General features: G+C 47.7%; 1 protein-coding gene across 2 annotated transcripts in view; it reads left to right on the top strand.

Annotated features, from left to right (window-relative positions):
• The first annotated feature begins 3,695 nt into the window (after positions 1 to 3,695).
• The window catches only part of DPYSL2 (dihydropyrimidinase-like 2), a 78,005-nt gene continuing 62,513 nt past the window's right edge, over positions 3,696 to 19,187 (top strand). Inside the window, exons 1-3 of one of the 2 annotated variants that reach the window (XM_010840155.1) lie at positions 3,696 to 4,027; positions 7,328 to 7,416; positions 9,178 to 9,362. In XM_010840155.1, the coding sequence (XP_010838457.1) occupies positions 3,989 to 4,027; positions 7,328 to 7,416; positions 9,178 to 9,362 (313 nt within the window). In that variant the 5' untranslated portion in view covers positions 3,696 to 3,988. Of the gene's footprint in view, positions 4,028 to 4,119; positions 4,220 to 7,327; positions 7,417 to 9,177; positions 9,363 to 19,187 lie in introns of those variants that run through there. The other variant, XM_010840156.1, reaches the window with a different exon arrangement.

Genomic DNA, 19,187 nt, shown 5'->3' with positions numbered 1-19,187 from the left:
GGGGGGGGGGTCACAGAAGCAGAAATGGTTACCCTTGCTCCCCAGAGCGGGAAGAAGAAACCGAGAGCAGAGGTGGGGCTGGTCCAGGAGGGGACACCGCCGCCGAGGAAGTGAAAGCAGCCCTCACGCTGGAGTGCTTGAGTGACTAGGACTCACCTCCCACCCCCGGTTCCCGGCAGGTTGTAGGACCGGAACATCTCAAACACACTGGATGTCATCACTCCATGTACCCCATCCTTCTTGTACCCTTTCTCCTTCAGGCTCTTTATTAGGGTAAAAGATGAGTAAGACTTGAAAGAGCTCCTAGACTGTGTGACCTCAAACTTCATTTGGTGCTCACTTGGATATGGTTCAATGGTAAAGAATTTGCCTGTAATGCAAGAGATGAAGGAGATGTGGGTTCGATCCCTGGATCAGGGAGATCCCCTGGAGGAGGAAACAGCAACCCACTCCAGTATTCTTGCCTGGGAAATCCCATGGATAGAGGAGCCTGGCGGGCTACAGTCCATGGGGTCACAAAGAGCTGGACACGACTGAAGTGACTGAGCACACACGTACCACCTGGATATAGGTTATCACTGGATTTAGGATACCGCTCCTGCTGCTCTTGGATCATGAGGCAGGGTCTCCCTTCCTCCAGATCACCAGGATGTCTGCAGCAGAACCATTTCATTAACCCATTGTCCATCACTTCTCGGGCTTCCTTGGTGGCAAGGCAGTATAGAATCTGCCTGCTGATGCAGGAGACAGAGTTTTGATCCCTGGGTTGGGGAGATCCCCTGGAGTAGGAAATGGCAACCCACTCCAGTATTCTTGCCTAGGATATCCCATGGACAGAGGAGCCTGGTGGATTACAGTCCATGGGGTCACAAAGAGTCGGACACAGCAACTAAACAACGACATCACTTCTGGCTCTTCCTAGATGCTGGGGGAGGCCTATGGGAATTGGGAAGGCAAGGACTGTGAAGGGATCGTGAATGTGGACTAGGCTAGCTTATAATGCTTTAAGTTTTAACAAAATTCAGAAAAATCATGCCTGAGAATTGGTTCAACTATTTAGTTCAGGGGCAATGATTTGTAACTTTACAGGCAATTTTCACTCGGTGTTCATCCAAAGACAGTGTAAAAATACTGTATATTAACAAGTCAATCAATGCAGAGTGGGTGGAAAATTCTCCCCCACATCGATTCCTTCTCTGCATTGTATTGAGCGGTAAGTATGGTAAGAAATGCAGATTGCTGACAGTTCTTGTCCTTGGTCAATTAAATCTATTTGGCACCTTCTATGTGCCAAATACTCTTAGGCTCCACTCAGAGCAGACAAATGAATTTAAACATCACACCTCTGGATATTTATGAGCTGTAATGTCAGTTACCGCTGACATTAGGTTTAGGAACCTTGTATCAGTGGATATAGAAATAAGACTGATATAAATAAGATGGATATAAAAGCTCTTGGGAGCAAAATATTTAAGGGCAAACTCATAAATAACAAGGTATAGTTAAAGCCTTTACGATCAAGCAATTCGGGAGCAGGAACATAGAACAAGAATATAAACAATGTCATTAGTGGTTATTTTGCTTTAATTTGACCCACATTTACTTGTTTGTCAAGTAGTATTTTCCTTATGATTTAATAGGATACTCATTCCCCTGCTGCCCCTCACCCACTCCTGGTTGGAAATGACAGTGGGTTTTCTGGGTAGGAAGGTACATTCTATGTGTGACTTTGACCCTTTCAGGCTGACACCAATACTTGCTGACTTCAACTCACTTGGCTCTTAGCACATCGCAGAGTTGGAAGGGGAAGTGCTCCTTTTTTCAATTTTTAAGATGCAGAGCTAATTGGAACTGCAATGAATTAACCAGCTGGGAAGCTTGCTGGGTGCCCCAGAGCCTCTTTCTGCGACTTTAGAATTTACAGAAAGAGGAGTGAAAGGGTGCATCTTACACCTTCTGGAGAGACAAATAACCATCCAAAGTGGCCAGATGCAGAGAGACTTTGAAACGTGAGCCCATCCTAGCCTCAGGATTATTTTGCGTTTATCTGGCTAATCTTTGCTGAGCAGGTGTGAGCCAATTAAATAGATTTTTTTCCTCCTCTCCATGGTTGCCTGAAGGCATAGATTACGTGGGGATTCTATCTATTGTTTGATCTCTAGTAGAGAAGTTCAAGGCCAACCCAGATGTTTTAGTCATTGTACTTGACTGGGCAACCTTTGATAGACCGCTCGCGATCAAGTGGTTCAGCTTCTTCTTTCTACAGGGATTCTGAAGTAAGAGCATCAGAGAAGGACTTGGACAGAGCCAAGGGGTCCCAACCTGTTCAATTTCTAGCCCAAGGAGAGAGGCCTGTGTGGTAGAATCTCTGGCTGGGGAGTTAGGACTACCCGTGTTTTAAACGGATTCTGGGTGGTTCTCTCCATGACTCAGGATATGTTTCTTTTTGAGATCGCCTTTCCTTCATTCCTCCAGCTTCTCCAGTTCATCTCCTGGCTTTTGACTTCATTATGTGAACTGGGGGGCCAGTCTATAGCAATGCACATCCTTTGAGCTCCTTGGGCGCTGTTAATCCTAAATTTCTCAACAGAATTGCAGGCAGCATAGAAATGTATTCCCCTGCCCTCCCCACACCCCTTGCCTCCTGCTTCATTCCCCTAAATCGTGTAGGTGAGAGTGACTATTAAAGAGACCCGGGCCCTAGACCGAGGCTTTTTTGGCCCCAACAGGCGCTTGATGCTCCTCCCTTGCTCCCAAGTTCCTGGCGACCCCAAGGCACAAAAGGATGTTTCAGGGCGGGGTTTCCATCCCCAGCAGCGAACTACGTCTTCCCTGGCTGCTTTCCTTCCCTGCTTAGAGCAGTGAGGGCTTCAGACTTTCTTTTCCAGCTGCCAGGCCAAGGATGCCCGAAGCCTGGCTTCCGGCTCCTCTTCTCCGCAGCCTCACCACCGGCCCGCGCCTCTTCGCCCCCGGGGAGCCCAGCCGGGCGCCGGCCGCCCACAGGCCCGCGTCCAGCCGCCCCTCTCCAGGGCCGGGCGTGGCCGGCGCGGCGCCTCGCGGAGCCTTCCCGCCCCGCTCCCCTTCCCTCCGCTCGCTGCCATCTGAATTCCCCCGTCGACTCCTGGGCGGAGGCCGAGCGAGCCTTCGCGAAAGGCGAGGGCGGCGGGAGGAGGGTTCGGGCGCCCCTCCCGGGCGGCGCGGCGCCGGCCGGCCGTGCAGTCGCGCGCTCGCCGCCAGCAAAGCCATTGGCTCGGCGCAGTCACCCCACGCGGGGCTGCAGCGGCGGCCTCCGCGGATTGGCGCGCGGGCGGGCATCCACCGGGGCGCGCGCGAGCGGGTGCGTGCCGCCGGGGCCCCATCTAAGCCCACCGTCTAGGGGCTGGACTCCCCCTGTCCATAACGATCACCCCTCCGCTATCCCTGCATAGCTGATGCTGCATTTGGGGCCTCTGCCAGCCCCGGTGGCCGATGCCCTGGTCCAAAGAAAGGGCGCGAAAGGCGCGCTCCCAGATCGGGCGCACGCACCGACCGCCGCCCTCGGCTGCACTGCAGCAATTCGCGCACTCGCGCCGCTCCCCTCCCCGCCCGCACTTATTTGCATATCCCACGATTGTGACCAATCAGGACTCGTCTCTCTCGAAGCGGATGGCTTTGGCCCGAGAGGAAAGGGAGTGGCTGGCGGCGCATGCGCCGCGGTGGCAGACTTGAACCGAGGCTTTTATTGCTGTAGTTTATTTCCACCCCCTTCCCTCCTGTTCTCTCTCTCTCTCTTTCTTTTTTTCCGCCCTAGCTGGGGCAGTGCTGGAGGAGAGGAAGAAAAAGAGACAGAGGATTGCATTTATCTCTTACGTTCCTGATATTTGCTATCAGCAAGACCAGCTATTCGACTGCACATTTTTCAATCCTGCAAAAAAATAACCAAGTGTCTTTCCTGGCAATTTTTGTTTTAAAGCTGCTCTTTTGAAATTAATTTTTTCCCAGGAGAGAGATGTCTTATCAGGGGAAGAAAAATATTCCACGCATCACGGTGAGTTGGGTACTTGGGCGATATGAGAAAGGCCAGCAACATTTTTTTTGTAGCACAAATGGTCTAAGAATATTTATTTTTTTTTTTAAAGCAGGGGGAGGAAGAGGAACCCAACTTTTTTTTTTCTCTCTCTCTTTTCCCTCTTGTTAGTGAAGAAGGCGATCGTGATGGGAGACGCAATCCTATGGAATTGTAAGCCGCATAGTTTCTAAGGCATTAAAATAGGAGCGTGAGTGCATTAAGGTCGTTTTAGGTAGCGCGCCAGATCCGCTGTATCCTTTTATTGTCAGAGCGAGATGCTGCGGTGCCGGCCTGCGGGGTGTAAGCAAATGGATCCCAGATTGAATATGCATGGTTGAAGCTCGGATATTGTTCTCCCAGCTGCGTGCTGCGGGGCTGGACTCCTGGAGCCTGATGGGGGAGACGGGGAAATGGATTCTTCCTCATTTCCCGCCCCCACCATAAGGGGCTTTCTGGAGCCTTCCTCCGGTTCTTCGGAAAAAGGAGCGATTTCAGCCCGGAGGCGTAATGACAGCGGAGGGATGCTGAAAAGGGCTGGGTGTACCGGGATCCTGGGGAAACGGGAAGGAAAAACAGGGACGTGGTGATGCGCAGAGGAAGAGGTGCGGGGGGGTGGGGGGTGGTAAGGACGGACAGGCGTGGGCTTTTTGTTGACCAGGACCGGTTTTTGATGGCCCTATTGGCTTTCTCGCCCCAGGGTTTGGGGCTGGGATCCTGGCGGGGCTCTGGGCTCGCTTTCTTGTGTCTGCAGCCGGGGGGGCGTCTGTGTTGGCTTATACAAAGCGGGCTAGGAGGGTGGGCGTTGGGGACAGCACGGAGCCGGGCTTGGGGAGGGTAATGGCGCTGCGCGACGCGCCGAGCAGATGGCCCGGCCCGGCCTCGGCCAGACAATGATTGCAGCAGCCGGAGATGCGGGCGCAGTCCTGGGCCCTGGGGTCCTTAGTCTGTAAATCAGGAGCTCCAAGCGATGACTCTGCGATGCTTGGGAGATGAACACGGGTTCCTGTTCCCGCTGCTCTCCCGCCCCCATCTCTTCTCGCCAGTCTTAGCTCTCTGCATCCCCGAATGATATCCCGCGGAGGGAGGAACGCGAGGGAAATTCATTGTTATATAATGATAACGCGATTGCAACTGGTAGAACCCAGGGCTGAGGCGGTGACGGAAAGAAAGGATCTTTGAAAAGTCACGATGTGTTTAGGGCTGGGTCTGAGGGCGCGCTTTCACTGTGGTTTCCCCCTTAGCCACCGGCACCCCGGCTTCCACTGGATGCACAAGGGCACACCCATCCGCAGGAGAGGGATGTGGGAGCGAACGCCTGGGGGAGGGGGCGTGTGCCCCGGAGGGTTTTAGCGGATGAGCTGCTAGAGCAGAGGCGGTGGCTGCTAGCTTTTTCTTGAGGGCGAGAGACCCAAAATCCCAAAGGGCCGAGCGCGGGGGCACACCACATTATGTGTTCATTGCGCCCGAGAAAGGAATCTGGGGCGTGGGGTGGGGGGCGGGTGGAGAGCAGATTTGCTGCAAGCCTGAAGTAATCCGCTGTCTTCGTGAATGAAAAAGGCAGTTCCGGTTTGACAGTGTGGGGAGAAAAAAATTTAAAAAGCAAACAATCAACAAGACTGATTTTTTTCCCCCCTCAAAAGAGCGCCCCCTTTATCCTTTAACAAAATCTGGTTGCAGGATAGTGGGACCTATAGCATGGTTTCCCTCCCTCCATCAACACGGCCAACCTCTTATGTAAGAAGTCACACGAGTGAGCTGGGCTGTGATGTTTCTCTCTCTCTCTCTTTTTCTTAACATGATGTTGGCTCCGGGATTCGCATGATGGCTGAGACAGGTACCGCAGTGACAAAGCGAGCAGGTGGTGAAGGGCAGGGCTTCTCCTTGCCTCCCCAAGGATATTTATCCTGTCAAAGCTGGGTACTGGGGAAGTGGGGGAGGTCATTGTAGACAGTTCATGCACTGGATCAGGTGACTTTGGGCCAGTGGTTTAACCTCTCTGAGTCTTAGTTTCTATCTGTGTCCTGGGAACAATAATCTGGCTCCATCCATCTCACAGGTTTGATTGGCAGCTGGGGTGACATGGTTTGCAGGGCAGGATTTTGTAAAGGTTTTTACATTTATTTTATGTAAATGCAGGAATTGTTGCTGCCTCTTTATTCTGTCTCTCCAAAGTCTACAGCAGAACGAAGGCCCCCACAGTGTACACAATTAAAATAATCTTAATGTTTTTCACTATGTTAGAGAAACAATAAATACTTTTTAAACCCAAGTGTGTGTGCATTTATGTGTAAAAGTCTTTTCCCCTATGTCTCAAGCAGCATGTATTTTTTTTAAAGAGTTGCTTTAATTTTCTCTTTTTGTTAAGTGCTAAACATAAATTGCACTTGATGAGAATATTATTTTTAATTGAATTTTGAGTTAATTATTGTTACAATGGACTATATTAAGACCATATTAAAAGGTCATTTAACCCTTGTGTGGAATAATACAGGTGTGTATCCGTTGAACACAGGATTTTAGCATGAGATACCGTCAACAGCATTTGCTATAGAGATGAATCATTACATTCTTGTGACTTATGGGCTGCTTGTCATATATTTTTTTTGCACCAATTAAAATATAAGTACATGTACAGTCAATAATGGTGTGAGAGTTTTAGAACTTGTCTTCTCATCTACTTTATCTGAAAACTTTACCTTTTGCTTAACAGCTGAACAGTTAAAATGATGCATCTTTGAAGTATTTTCTCCCCATCTACAGTTGCTGTGATTTACCACAAAGATAAAGAACATACTGAATTAAAACCTTGCTATGGTTGAACCAAATGTGTTTGTGTAGAGTATCCCATGACAACAGACTTTGGTTAATTTTTCCCCCACACAAACCTCGCCAAGAATTGACTTCCCCTACTTGTAGGTGTATTTTGTTTTAAAATGAAGTTTAGCCTAAAGCTATTTAAAGTAATTGTCTTCTTTATCTGAAATGTTTTTAAATAGCTCTTTAAAGAGAGATTGTTGGGCTTTTATTTTTAAATTCTTTTTTGCTTTTGGGTCTAATGGAAAGAGATTTTTTCCTCTAGGATAAGCTTTGAATTCTGCCAGAATGTTCTGACTCATCAAGTGATGAGCAGGTTGCCACATACAGGTTCACCTTTGTCAGTGAGTCTTTCCCAAATTGGCTCATTTTGAGCATCCCTTTGGAACAGTGAAAGTGTTTTTAGCTCATTTGTCTTATCTTGGGTCAGGAATGCATTATGACCTTACTACTTCTTTGTTTCAGAGTGATCGTCTTCTGATCAAAGGAGGTAAAATTGTTAATGATGACCAGTCTTTCTATGCAGACATATACATGGAAGATGGGTTGATCAAGTAAGTGTAACTCATCTTCTTGACAAATTTGGGTACCTTGCAGTGTTCCTAAGCATTATCTCCAATTCAGATGCTTAGTATCAGCTCTAGTGACTTCAAAGAGAGACTAACTTAATATCTGTTTAAACACAGCTTGATTGCTGGTAATTAGTGAATTTGAAAGCTCAGATTTAGGGAATTCAAAGCTACAATCAGATGCACACCCATTTCCTTAGGTGTTATGTAATTGACTATTTTTAACCAATGTGACACAACGTCTTTTTGTTGCCAAATACTTGGGTTATGATCCATTGACTATATTAAAGGTGTTCCTAGAACGTAGTTGTTGTGTGGGGAGGGTAGGACAGTCAAAGGACACAGATACAAAATACAGCCTCATCTGTTACGATGGCACATCTGCTTTCTTAATCAAGAATCCAAGTTGTTGGGGCCAAAGGGTACCCAATTAATTACTAGGCCACAGAGACAAATTACTGCCTCATTCAAGGCAATTTTAGGTTTCGTTCTTTAAATGTCAATGAACACAAATAGGACTGCCCTTGTGTTTACTGTGTATTGTGTTTCAAAGGAGAAAACAACAGAACAGTGATTGATTTAGGGTATTTTTGGACCCTAGAGGGTTAAGTGCATTGAGAACATCCCAGTATCCTCATGCCCTTCCAACTGGGACAGCTCACAGGGCTCTGGAGAAATAGCACATCTGTTTAAAGACAAACACTGTAGCAAATGACATCTTTTAAATAAGCAACATTTATCAAGGGCCAGCAGCAAGCCAGTCCAGAGGAGTGGAAAAGTGTAGTGAACGGGTCTGTTGCCTGGAAACTCACACCCTGATTTATGATCCTAAAAGAGGTTTTAACATTTCAACATTTAATGTTTTCTCCATGTGTGTTTGCTTGTGACAGTCTCAGCTCCAGGCTCTCAAATACCATGACTTTCATGTTCCATTTTCCCCCAACTGGAAAGCAGCATGATCTGGTCTGTAAGACTCTGGCGGAAGAGTGAATAAGCCCATGTGCTATTTTTAGTCATCACTAATTTGTTTTAGAACTTGACCAACTCCTTGGTGATTAGTTTTGCCTTTTCAAAAAACTGACAGAAAGATGTAGCAGAGGTATTTTTTTAAAAAAATGGGAAATGAATTCATGTCACCCATGAATGAATATTAATTAATGCATATTAATGAATTTGATTTATATTCATTATTCACAAATGAATAATTTTCTACCTCTGTTATCTAGAGCTGCTAATCATATTTTTAAGTAGTTTCTATCATAGTGTTTACTTTTTATAATAATAATGTTATTATTTTTGCTTTGTTTTGTTTTACTCCATACCCTTTTAATCCTCATTTCTCTTTGTTGAAAAGGATATGGTGAAAATAAATGTAAAGTGAAGTCAGGTCTGGAGAAAACTGTTATAGGATAAGCAACTCAACTGGGTGTGTTATGAAGTATGGTAGTATTTTATGTAAATACCTTGGTGCTTTGTTATCATTTGGTCATATGGGTTTTCTGGTAACTAAACCTTGAATTGGCCTCTGATGCCTTATTTAAATTTTGTCTTGTAGTATGCTCTACATTGCTTCTTGTGGGTAGGGAGTAGGGTACAGACATTATGAATAATAACAATACCAATAATCTGAAAAGTCTTTAGAATATAGAGAAGGAATGTTTATGGGCTTGGTGAAAGTATCTATCAGATGCTGTTTGATTTAGGACATTTCATTTATGATCATTATTGCCCACCCTGTTCATTTAGGCAAATAGGAGAAAACCTGATTGTGCCGGGAGGGGTGAAGACCATTGAAGCCCATTCCAGAATGGTGATCCCTGGAGGGATTGACGTCCATACCCGCTTCCAGATGCCTGATCAGGGGATGACCTCTGCTGATGACTTCTTTCAAGGCACCAAGGCAGCCCTGGCTGGAGGAACCACCATGATCAGTAAGACAGCTTACAAAGAATATTCTTAGTGCCTGAGAATCATTATCATGTGAACATGAGTCTGTGTTGTTGAGTCTTTCCTTCTTAAGGTTGCCAAACTGAACAGTGGATGGGTCTTCCAAGTAAGGGGAGTGATGGGGACAGGCCAGCCTTAGGCTCATTTTCTGTCCAGCTCTAAGGTTCTTCAGTTGAACTTGAGAATTTCAGTAGGATTAAAAAAAAAAAAGAGTGGCTTCTTGCTTTCTCTACTCTAGAGCTTTTGTCTTTCTTAGATTGAAAATGTGATTTGATTGTGATCACTTTGAAAACAACAGTCCTTGGAGTAATCTTCAGGGCTATCAATTTTGAGCCTTTGCTCCTAAGTATTTGATTTTGACTTTTAAAGAATTCCCAAAGGGTGTATCTTTTTGGAATGAGGCCAGGGTACAGCAGATGAATTGTTGAACCAGGAACTTAATTCTACTGATAAGAACATCAAATGGAAGGATTACTTCCTGCTTGGGGTTTGACATAAATGGAGTTGGGCAGTCCTGCTCAGAGAAGCATCTGAAGATATCAGTTGTTGTTAAGATATGAAGATTGTTCTGCCATGGACACCTTGATGCCTCATGAATATTGCTCCGTAAGATGTATGCTTTTCAGTCAGCCAAATCTAAAGTATGTTTCCTAACAAATGTGAAGTGTTTGTTTGTGAATGGTCAGTTTCCAGCATGCCTGTTTATCGTCCTTTTGACAAATATCATTTTGATTTTGAGAAGGTAGGCAAGTTGTACAGTGACCCACTAGACACATAATTTTTAAATTTTTATTTGTTTATTGAAGTGTAGTTGATTTACAAAGTTGTGTTAGTTTCAGATGTACAGCAAAATGATTCAGTTATATATCAGTGCATGTCTATTCTTTTTCAGATTCTTTTCTATTATAGTTGTTACACGATAGTAAATATAGTTTCTTATGTTATACAGTCAGTCCTTGTTTATCTGTTTATTAATATATATATAGTAGTGTGTATCTCTGGAGAAGGAAATGGCAACCCACTCCAGTGTTCTTACCTGGAGAATCCCAGGGACGGGGGAGCCTGGTGGGCTGCCGTCTATGGGGTCGCACAGAGTTGGACACGACTGAAGCGACTTAGCAGCAGCAGCAGTATCTCTGAATGTCAAACTAGTAATTGTTCCCTCCCCCTGCTCCTTTCCTCTTTGGTAACCATAAGTTTGTTTTCTATGTCTGTAAGTCTGTTGTATTTTACAAATAAGTTCATTTGTATCAGTTGTTAGATTCCACATATAAGCAGTATCATATGATATTTATCTTCTTCCGTCTGACTTTCTTCACTTAGTATGGTCATCTCTAGGGCCATCCATGTTGCTGTAGTTGGCATTCTTTTATTTCTTTTTTTTTTTTTTTAAGATTTTATCCAAGGATGAAAGCCAATATACAGTCTGTCTTAAAACCTTATAGTTCAGTTTAAAAGAGGGTCAACGTGGAAAGAACTTAGTGCTTTATGCTCTAGAAAAACCTATCTTACTGGTTACTTTCTGAATTGATGCTCTTTTTAATGTGTAATTGCAGGGTCTGTTTCTGAGCTTCCTCTTGTCCTCCCTACCACCTGTCAGAACACTGCCAGCCCCTTCTAGTCTGAGCTCTTTGACTTTTTAAATCAAACATTCACCTTCTTGTGTCCTTTCTGGTTTTCTGGGTGTCATCACTGAGCAGAAAAAGCTTTTTTTTTTTTAAGCCTTACTTCTTTCTTACTGCACATGTTACCTCTTAACCTAGAGGGTACCATTCCTGTGATTGCGGGTGCTGTCCACACACACTTTGGGACACTGGCCTAGTGTGGATGCCTGCTGCCTTGTCAGTGGTGTCTGTTAGGACTTACCGGCACCAGTGGGAATTTCCACGCCTCCTCCAGGGCAGGCCGCGGAGCCACACTGGACCTTAGAGAAACAGACTCCTCAGGTGTCAGCCTGGAAGACCAAGTCAAGGTTTTAATCTGCCTCAGTTTGGAGTCCCTGTCGGGGCCCTGTAGGCCCCTGCCTTGGTCACAGATTGTTAGTAAGTCACAAATAATGCTTCCCCAGTGGCTCAGACGGTAAAGAATCTGCTTGCAATGCAGAAGACCCAGGTTCAGTCCCTAGGTTGCAAAGATCCCTTGGAGGAGGGCATGGCAACCCACTCCAGTATTCTGGAGAATCCCATGGACAGAAGAGCCTGGTGGGCCACAGTCCATGGGATCACAAAGAGTCAGACACGACTGAGTGACTTTCATTTCACTTCAAGGGAGTAATAGGTGATATCTATCATTGGGCCAAAGGACAACCCTAAGAGGTATAAATATATCCAACGAGGATTCTGGAGATCTGGTCTACCTGCCACACCAACCTGCTGTGTGACCTTTGGGTGAATCACCTCAGTTCTTGCGGCTCCTCATCTGCACAGTAAAGATTTGCACTAGAGGATCCTGGATGTCCTTTCCAGCTCCCACATTTGGCAACTCACTGAGCTCAGAGACGGAGTTTGCCTCTAATCACTTGTACTTTGCTCCACAGGTCCGTAAATACTCTGCTTTTTCTCCAACTTACTTGAAAGACTCCATCCTGCTTTCTTGATTCTGCCTCTTCACTCCTCACACTTGATCCATTCTTTGGTTACTTTCCTGCTTCTTGTCCTTTTCTTTCTTTGGCCATGCTATGTGGCCATGCTATGTGGTCAGGGATCTTAGTTCCCTGACCAGGGCTGAACCCGTGCCCCCTGCAGTAGAAGCGCAGAGTCTTAATCACTGGACCACCAGGGAAGTCCTCTTGTCTCTTTCTGCCTTCCCTCCCCCACCCACCTTCACTCATGAGCACATCTCTTCCTGCTGACACCCTGACCTTCCCTTTGGCCTTCTTTCTCAGCAGCTATGAGCATCTTTCCCTGACTTTCAGGTGGGTTCCTTCTGTAGAGGGGTGTGGGATGTCTCCAGAGTCTTGCTTCCTGGACCACAGGCCCAGAATAAGCAGCAGATGACCTTATTGTGTGTGGGAGCAAAGAAGGGGGAAAAAATCTGACTGCCTGCCCCACTCAGTTGGGCAGAATGCAAGCATCTTTTAAGGCAGAATTGCTGGCGCAGTTAAAAAGTGGGGAGATTTAATGAGCAAATCTCAAAGAATGAAAGTAAGCAGAGGTGGTGGGAATGTGGTCCCAAGTTGTCACACTCTAACCTCCACTGCTTGTATATCCTTGGAGAAATACTAACTGCTCCTGCAAGTGCCCACCCATGGTGACCTGTATAGAATTACCACTGCCTGCCCTTCCCTTAGGAGACACGTGGTAATAATACAGATGAGGAAATCAGAATTTTTTTTTTGCTTGCCGATTATGCATTCTGTATTGCTTCAGGTGAGTGAGTGGCTGGAGTGTGCTTTAGAGAGGAGCCTTGCAAAGAGGAATAATAGCTAGCTTAGTGAGACTTCGTTGGTACCCATGACCTGCTCTTTCAATGAGATTGTAGCTTCTTTAATGAATATTGAGGCCAGCACTAAATACTTCGGACACTTTGAAGAGTTTCAAGTGAAAACATAGAAATAAGCCATTGAAGGAAGTTGGTACCATGCTCCCCGTAACCGCTCTCTCCCATCTTTCTGCGTTGCTCCAAGTCCTGTTACTTGATGTGTCTTCACCTGCTACCTGCTGTGCATTTCTCAGGTCATGGGACCTGGAGGCTCCATTTCTGTCTGTAAGGCACAGCCTGCAGTGCACAATGCAGCCAAATAGTGCCAGTTTGGAAAGGGAGGTGACACGTCAGTGGCAGACAATAATATTATTGCCATGAAACAGAGGCTGTCATTGAGAAATGTACAATGAGATCTTTGTAAGGGGCCCTCCATGCGGGGCAGAGGGAACGTCCTTTGCCCTTTTGGTCTGGTGATTGGTGGGCAAAGGCTCTAGACACACACCCTGTAGGCGGCATCCAGACCAGCTGAGGGGTCATGGAGGTGGCAAGGGTGCTGCTTGTTGAAAGAGCTGCTGGCGTCCTGGGGGCTCTGTGACCATCAGAGTTGTTCAGAACCCAGAGTCTTTAGGAAGCAGGTGAGAACAGTTATTTCCATTTTATAGAGGGGAAGACTGAGGCCAGAGGGCAGGGCACTCACCCAATTCACCAGTGCAGGTTACAGGTATGGGAGTGCATGCCTGCAACTGGGGCTCCACCACCCACCACCTGTGCGACCTCTGCTTTAAGCCTCATCTGCAAAATGGGGATAGTTGTCACAGAGATCGACAGTGAGGCATCAGAATAGGACCCGGCCCTCAGTTAGCACTCAGCTGTGGTGGTTATTATTGTTCCATCTCACATCAGGTACCAGAAACCTCACATCTCCACAGAGACGCCCTCTGGATCTCTACTCTCTTCAGAGCCAGAGGAAAGAGGCTCCAACTGCAGGAGGACCGACCTGACCATTTGGTGGGAGCGGGGGTTCTCTAAGTGTGGTCAGCAGACTGGGTTCCCTGATGTGACTTGGGGTGCCTCTTAAAACATTCAGCTTCCTGAGCCCTACCCAGCCTCTTGACCTGGAGGGTCTGAGGGGACCCTTGAACCTGTATTTGAATCTGGTGATTGTCACGTGAACTTGGGGAGCTGTTGGAAAGTTGGGCTCTTGGAGGTCCATGCCAGACCTGCAGACTCTAGATGGCTAAGGATCTTGCCTTAGTCCTCGGGACATTTGTCCTGTGTTATGGTTTGATCATGGCTCCTCTGCCTCTTTTGTCTTTATAAAAATTAATAAATTAATTTATTTTTGGCTGCTCTGGGTCTTTGTTGCTGCACACAGGCTTCTCCTTGTGGTTGCTTCTCTTGTTGCATGTCTTGGGCTCTAGAGCACAGGCTCAGTAGTTGTGGCACATCGGCTTAGCTGTTCTGCGACACGTAGGATCTTCCTGGACCAGAGATGGAATCTGTTACCCCTGTATTGGCAAGTGGAGTCCTAACCACTGGACCACCAGGGAAGCCCTGTCTCTTTCTTCTTCATCCCCCTCCCCCCGCCACCCGCCGCCCCCAGCAGTGTCTTACTCCTGAGACACTTGCTTCACTGACGCGTGGCTGAATGAATGAATGAATGATGGGATGAGCTTATTTGCTCATGGGACTTGGTTTCCTGCTTCATCTGAGTGTCATGCCAGTGGACCAAGAATCCTGGGGGTGGGGAGCAGGGTTTACACGTCTGATGTTAACAGCGTTCACTGGTTGTGTTCATTTCCACCGAAGCAGCTGTCTCTTTAGCACTGCCCTCTTTCCTGTCGCCTGCCCCTGGCCACTGCGGTCCAATCAACTGTTGGAATGGTTGGGGGAGGGAAGCTGGAGGGGAAAACCCAGAGCCTGAGCATCACTCTGAGGTTGTGAATGGGGACTGCTCCTTCCATCTTTTGGAAGGAAGTGGGGATGCTGGTCGTCTCATGAGGGAGCTTGCTCTCTGAGTGCACAGGGTGGTCCCTGAGCACCACGGAGGACTCAGCAGTCATCTCTGAAGCCCCTTGGCTTATCTAGCTCTTCCTAGAGAGCTGTGCTGGTGGAGGCAGAAGGCCTACATCAAAGTGAAGGGCCTTCCTGGACAGGTGTGGCTCGGAGCGTCCCTGGGGCACATCCGCTGCTTGTCATTTCTTCATCCACGTGGCGCTTGGGTTTACTCCCTGCCTCTGACGGGTCCATGTGTGAACACACACATGCACTGGAATATGAATGCGTCTGTAATCCATACTTTGATTATTCCCTTTGCATCGTTTCATTTGACTTGGGTTAGAAAGTGCTTACAGGAAAACCCAACCACATCAGACGAAAGTCTCTGAGTCCAGGACCTGAGTTGTCCCCACAACATCTGCCTGTGGGCTGGCAGTTAGAAAGCCACATTATCTGATGGGCTGTGGGCGTGGGTTCTTTTTGTCCACTCCGCCTCTCATCCCCCCTCAAGCGTCACGTGGGTGAAAGTGTACATTTCATCTATGGACATGAGTGCCTTCTGCAAGCCGACACCACGGAATGGGGCCAGCTCAGGTGTCGCTGTGCAAATCTTGGCCATGAATGGCTGGAACTGGAAGAACCCATGCACTCCCTGGGATATTTTTTGCTTGACCACCTAATACCTGGTGCCAAGCAGAGCAGAGGAAGAGAGTGAAAAAGATGAAGCCTTCTGGAATGTAGCCCCCACTTCCTGAAGGGCTAGCACACACATCCATAGATGCTGTTCTCGTGAAGGAGGCCATTCATGAGTTGAGCTCATAGCCCAGTGCGATTTAGAGTCTGTTAGCCCCTTCTGGGAGTTTCCCAGGAGGCTCAGTGGTAAAGAATCTGCCTACCAGTGCAGGAGATACAGGAGACGCGAGTTTGACCCCTGGGTTGGGAAGATCCCCTGGAGGAGGAAATGGCAACCCACTCTAGTATTTTGCCTGGGAAATCCCATGGACAGAGGAGCCTGGTGGGCTACAGTCTTCAAGGTTGCAAAGAGTTGGACACGACTGTTCGACTGAACAACAATTGTGTATCCAAAATAATTGCACTTTAACATACAAGCATTCCCTGGTGGCTCAGACGGTAAAGAATCTGCCTATAATGCAGGAGGCCTGGGTTCGATCCCTGGGTCAGGAAGATCCCCTGGAGAAGGAAATGGCAACACACTCCAGTGTTCTTGCCTGGAAAATCCCATGGACAGACGAGCCTGGTGCGCTGCAGTCCATGGGGTCACAAAGAGCTGGATACAACTGAGCACACACACATGGAGGCCCTTGTGGAAGCAGAGACGGTTCTGTTTGGGTCCCTAGACCCTATTTCATGGACACTGTGGCATTTACCCTAATCTATGCAGGGTGTGTTGTGTGGCCTCTGGCCCTGAGAGCTGGCAGTTACAGCTTTAGGAGTCACCCCAGGCCATGGAAGGGTGATATTCATCTCTTAAGAAGGCATCTCCATCCTATGTGATCAAGTCTAACTCCTGTACACAGAGGGTGGAGAGTCCCATTACTGGTTGCTCTTAGAGCCTATTCTCTGACTTTTCATGAAGCAGGATATCCTGATGGTTGGGAATGTCCTGTTAGTCTTGTTGCCCAGAGTGACAGCTAGAACTAGGGGGTGTGGTTGGGAATATGCCCATGATCAACTTCAGCAAGGTCTTCCTGATCGTTGATGAAAGGGACAGGCTTCCGACAGTCAGCATTGCATGGGCTCAGGCTAGATAAGAGCCTGCCTGATACATATGTGTCCAAGGAGACCCTTGTTCCCTGTGCTGGCTGAGTGAGCTTGACAGAGATTTCCAGAGTGCATGGATCTGGCGCTATCCATTACTATATGACCCACAGCATCCATGGGAGCTGCCCATGCTGGCTGCCTGATAAACAGCAGCATGAGTCTGGACCAAAGCCTTGACCCCATGGCTCTTTTTCTCTTGGGGTCTTTAGCATTGTTCTCCTCTTCTCATGTGAAATCTGACTTGGGAGCCCCTATGTGGCAAATGAGACTGATGAAAGAGGGCAGCTGTTGCTCACTGGTGGGCCATGGGAGAGCCCAGATCCTCTTCCACTCCTTCTTTCCCCTCCGTCTTGGCAGCTCCTCTGCCTCTGGGAAATCCTAGGGCTTGGGGAAGCACAGTTGGAAACCACCCCCCTGCATTCCATCACTCCCCCCACCCTGCCTGCTTACCTTCTCTCCAAAGCCTGGCAATGTGACTGGTCCCTGGACAGGCTCAGTGCTGAGTTGTAGGGGAGAAGTCAGAAGTGATTAGTAAGACGGGACATACCCACTTAGTCACTTAGGAAAACTACCATGAGGTATGTTTCCAGTGGTTTTCTTGAAGGCACCTCCTGCTCAAGACAGGAACTAGGACGGAGCAGCTGTTTCATCTCCCTGCCCAGATTGGCCCCGGACTGCTGTGCTTTTCATCAGAGTGCCTTTTCATAATAGGTGAACATTCTGTCCTTCTTTAAACGATTAATGGTACACGGTGTCTTAAAGGGATAAATGACTGTCATAGGCAGAAGGGTCTGCCTTTTTCTACCTGCTGTCCATTGCTCTGGTCCCTGATCACTCCACTGGGGGCCCTTTTCCCGGCTTTCCCCTTTCTCCTGTTTGAAAGGACTTGCCTGATTTTTCTCGGGAAATGATTATTTTCCCGGGGCTTTGAGGACTCTGCCTCCAACTGGCTGCTGTTGTTGGGTGAAGCCATTTACCCAAATTCCTTGCTTTTAGTCTGTCTGAACTGCCATGGTAATGACCCAGGGGAATGACAGTGAGTAGAAATTAGAGTTCTTTCTGGTTAACCCCTATGGGAGCCAGCGCTCTTTGAATGTGACTAAATGTTCCCCTAATGATAGGGAGGATGCTGCGGGGGTGGGGTCCCTGTGGCTGAGGCTATTCTCTGAAGGGAAATTCTGCGATGAGCCAGTTGCAAACCTCGGCTGCACACTGGAATCCCCTGGGGAGTTTTCCCCAAGCCCAGGGACCAGAACTTCTGATTTGACTGTGCTAGGTAGGTGGTGGTGGTGGTTTAGTTGCTAAGTCATGTCCAACTCTTTGCGACCCTGTGGACTGCAGCCCACCAGGCTCCTCTTCCCATGGATTTTTCCAGGCAAGAATACTGTTGTGGGTTGCCATTTCCTTCTCCAGGGGATCTTCCTGACCCAGGGATTGAACATGAGTCTCCTGCATTGCAGGTGGATTCTTTACCACTGAGCCATCAGGAAAGCCCTCTAAGTAGGTAGGTTGGTAGTTTTAAAGCTTCCAGTGGTGGCCAGGCTTAAGAGTCAAATCTAGGTGCCTAGTCCAGCAGTTGGATTTCTGTTGAAACTTAATGAAGATCTGCCAAGGTTTCCTAAAAGCTAGAGGTGCCTTCTGCCCTCAGTTCTCTGCTGTATCCTGGCCTCTTTGCCAAAGGAGGGGGATTCCAGTGGTGTGACCTGGAGTGGGTGGATCCTGTAGCTGGATGCCCTTCAGAAACTTCGGAAATGGGATGGGGCTAAGCTCAGGTCACTGAAAAGGGTCTCCTCCTTCGGGAAGGTTTTGTTTAGCTGGTGCCTAGTAGGGCACTGGTAGGACTTTGCAGAATCCCATGGACAGAGAATCCTGGCAATCTGCAATTCCTAGGATTGCACAGAGTCGGACACGACTGAAGTGACTTAACACTCATGCACATGACTTGGAGTCAGGGTGGGTGAGAGATGATAGATGGTACAGCGTGGGATGAGAGGGGATGCTGAAGGCAGAGTGTAGCTGGGATATGGACTGCCAGGCCCAGCCCTGTGGACCACCTGCTGTGCTGGTTTTCCCGAGGAAACCCTACTGTCTTTAGGTTGAGTCAATAGTGTTTATGACCTAATCTCCCTCTAATGATAGGTCAGACCTGGAATCCTTCCCTGTGGAGAGCCTGTGAGAGAAAAATCAAAGGGGCCTGGTAATAACATAGAATCAGAGATTTTTAAGGCAAGCATTCATATGGTCTGTCTCAGCTCCTCTCTCTCTTTCTGTCAGCTGGGAGAAACTAGAGCATGTTCCAGAGGGTGAAACTGCAAAGAACAAGGCAGGCAGGGCAGGGAGAGGTCCAGCAATCAGAAGCCCAAAGTTTAATTTTCCCTTTCTAGTACTTTCTGGTTGAGTGTGAGCGCCTATATTTCTATGGCTTCCCTGGTGGCTCAGAAGGTAAAGAATCTGCGTGCAGTGCAGGAGACCCGAGTTCCATCTCTGAGTCAGGAAGATCTCCTGGAGAAAGGAATAGCTATCCATTCCGGTATTCTTGCCTGGAGAATTCCATGGACAGAGGAGCCTGGTGGGCTACAGTCCATAGTGTTGGGAAGAGTCAGACG

Source organism: Bison bison, unplaced genomic scaffold, assembly GCF_000754665.1.
Source record: "Bison bison bison isolate TAMUID 2011002044 unplaced genomic scaffold, Bison_UMD1.0 scf7180017864141, whole genome shotgun sequence".
Taxonomy (NCBI): domain Eukaryota; kingdom Metazoa; phylum Chordata; class Mammalia; order Artiodactyla; family Bovidae; genus Bison; species Bison bison.
Note: the sequence above shows the minus strand (reverse complement) of the source record. Positions and strands in the feature narration are given on the sequence as shown.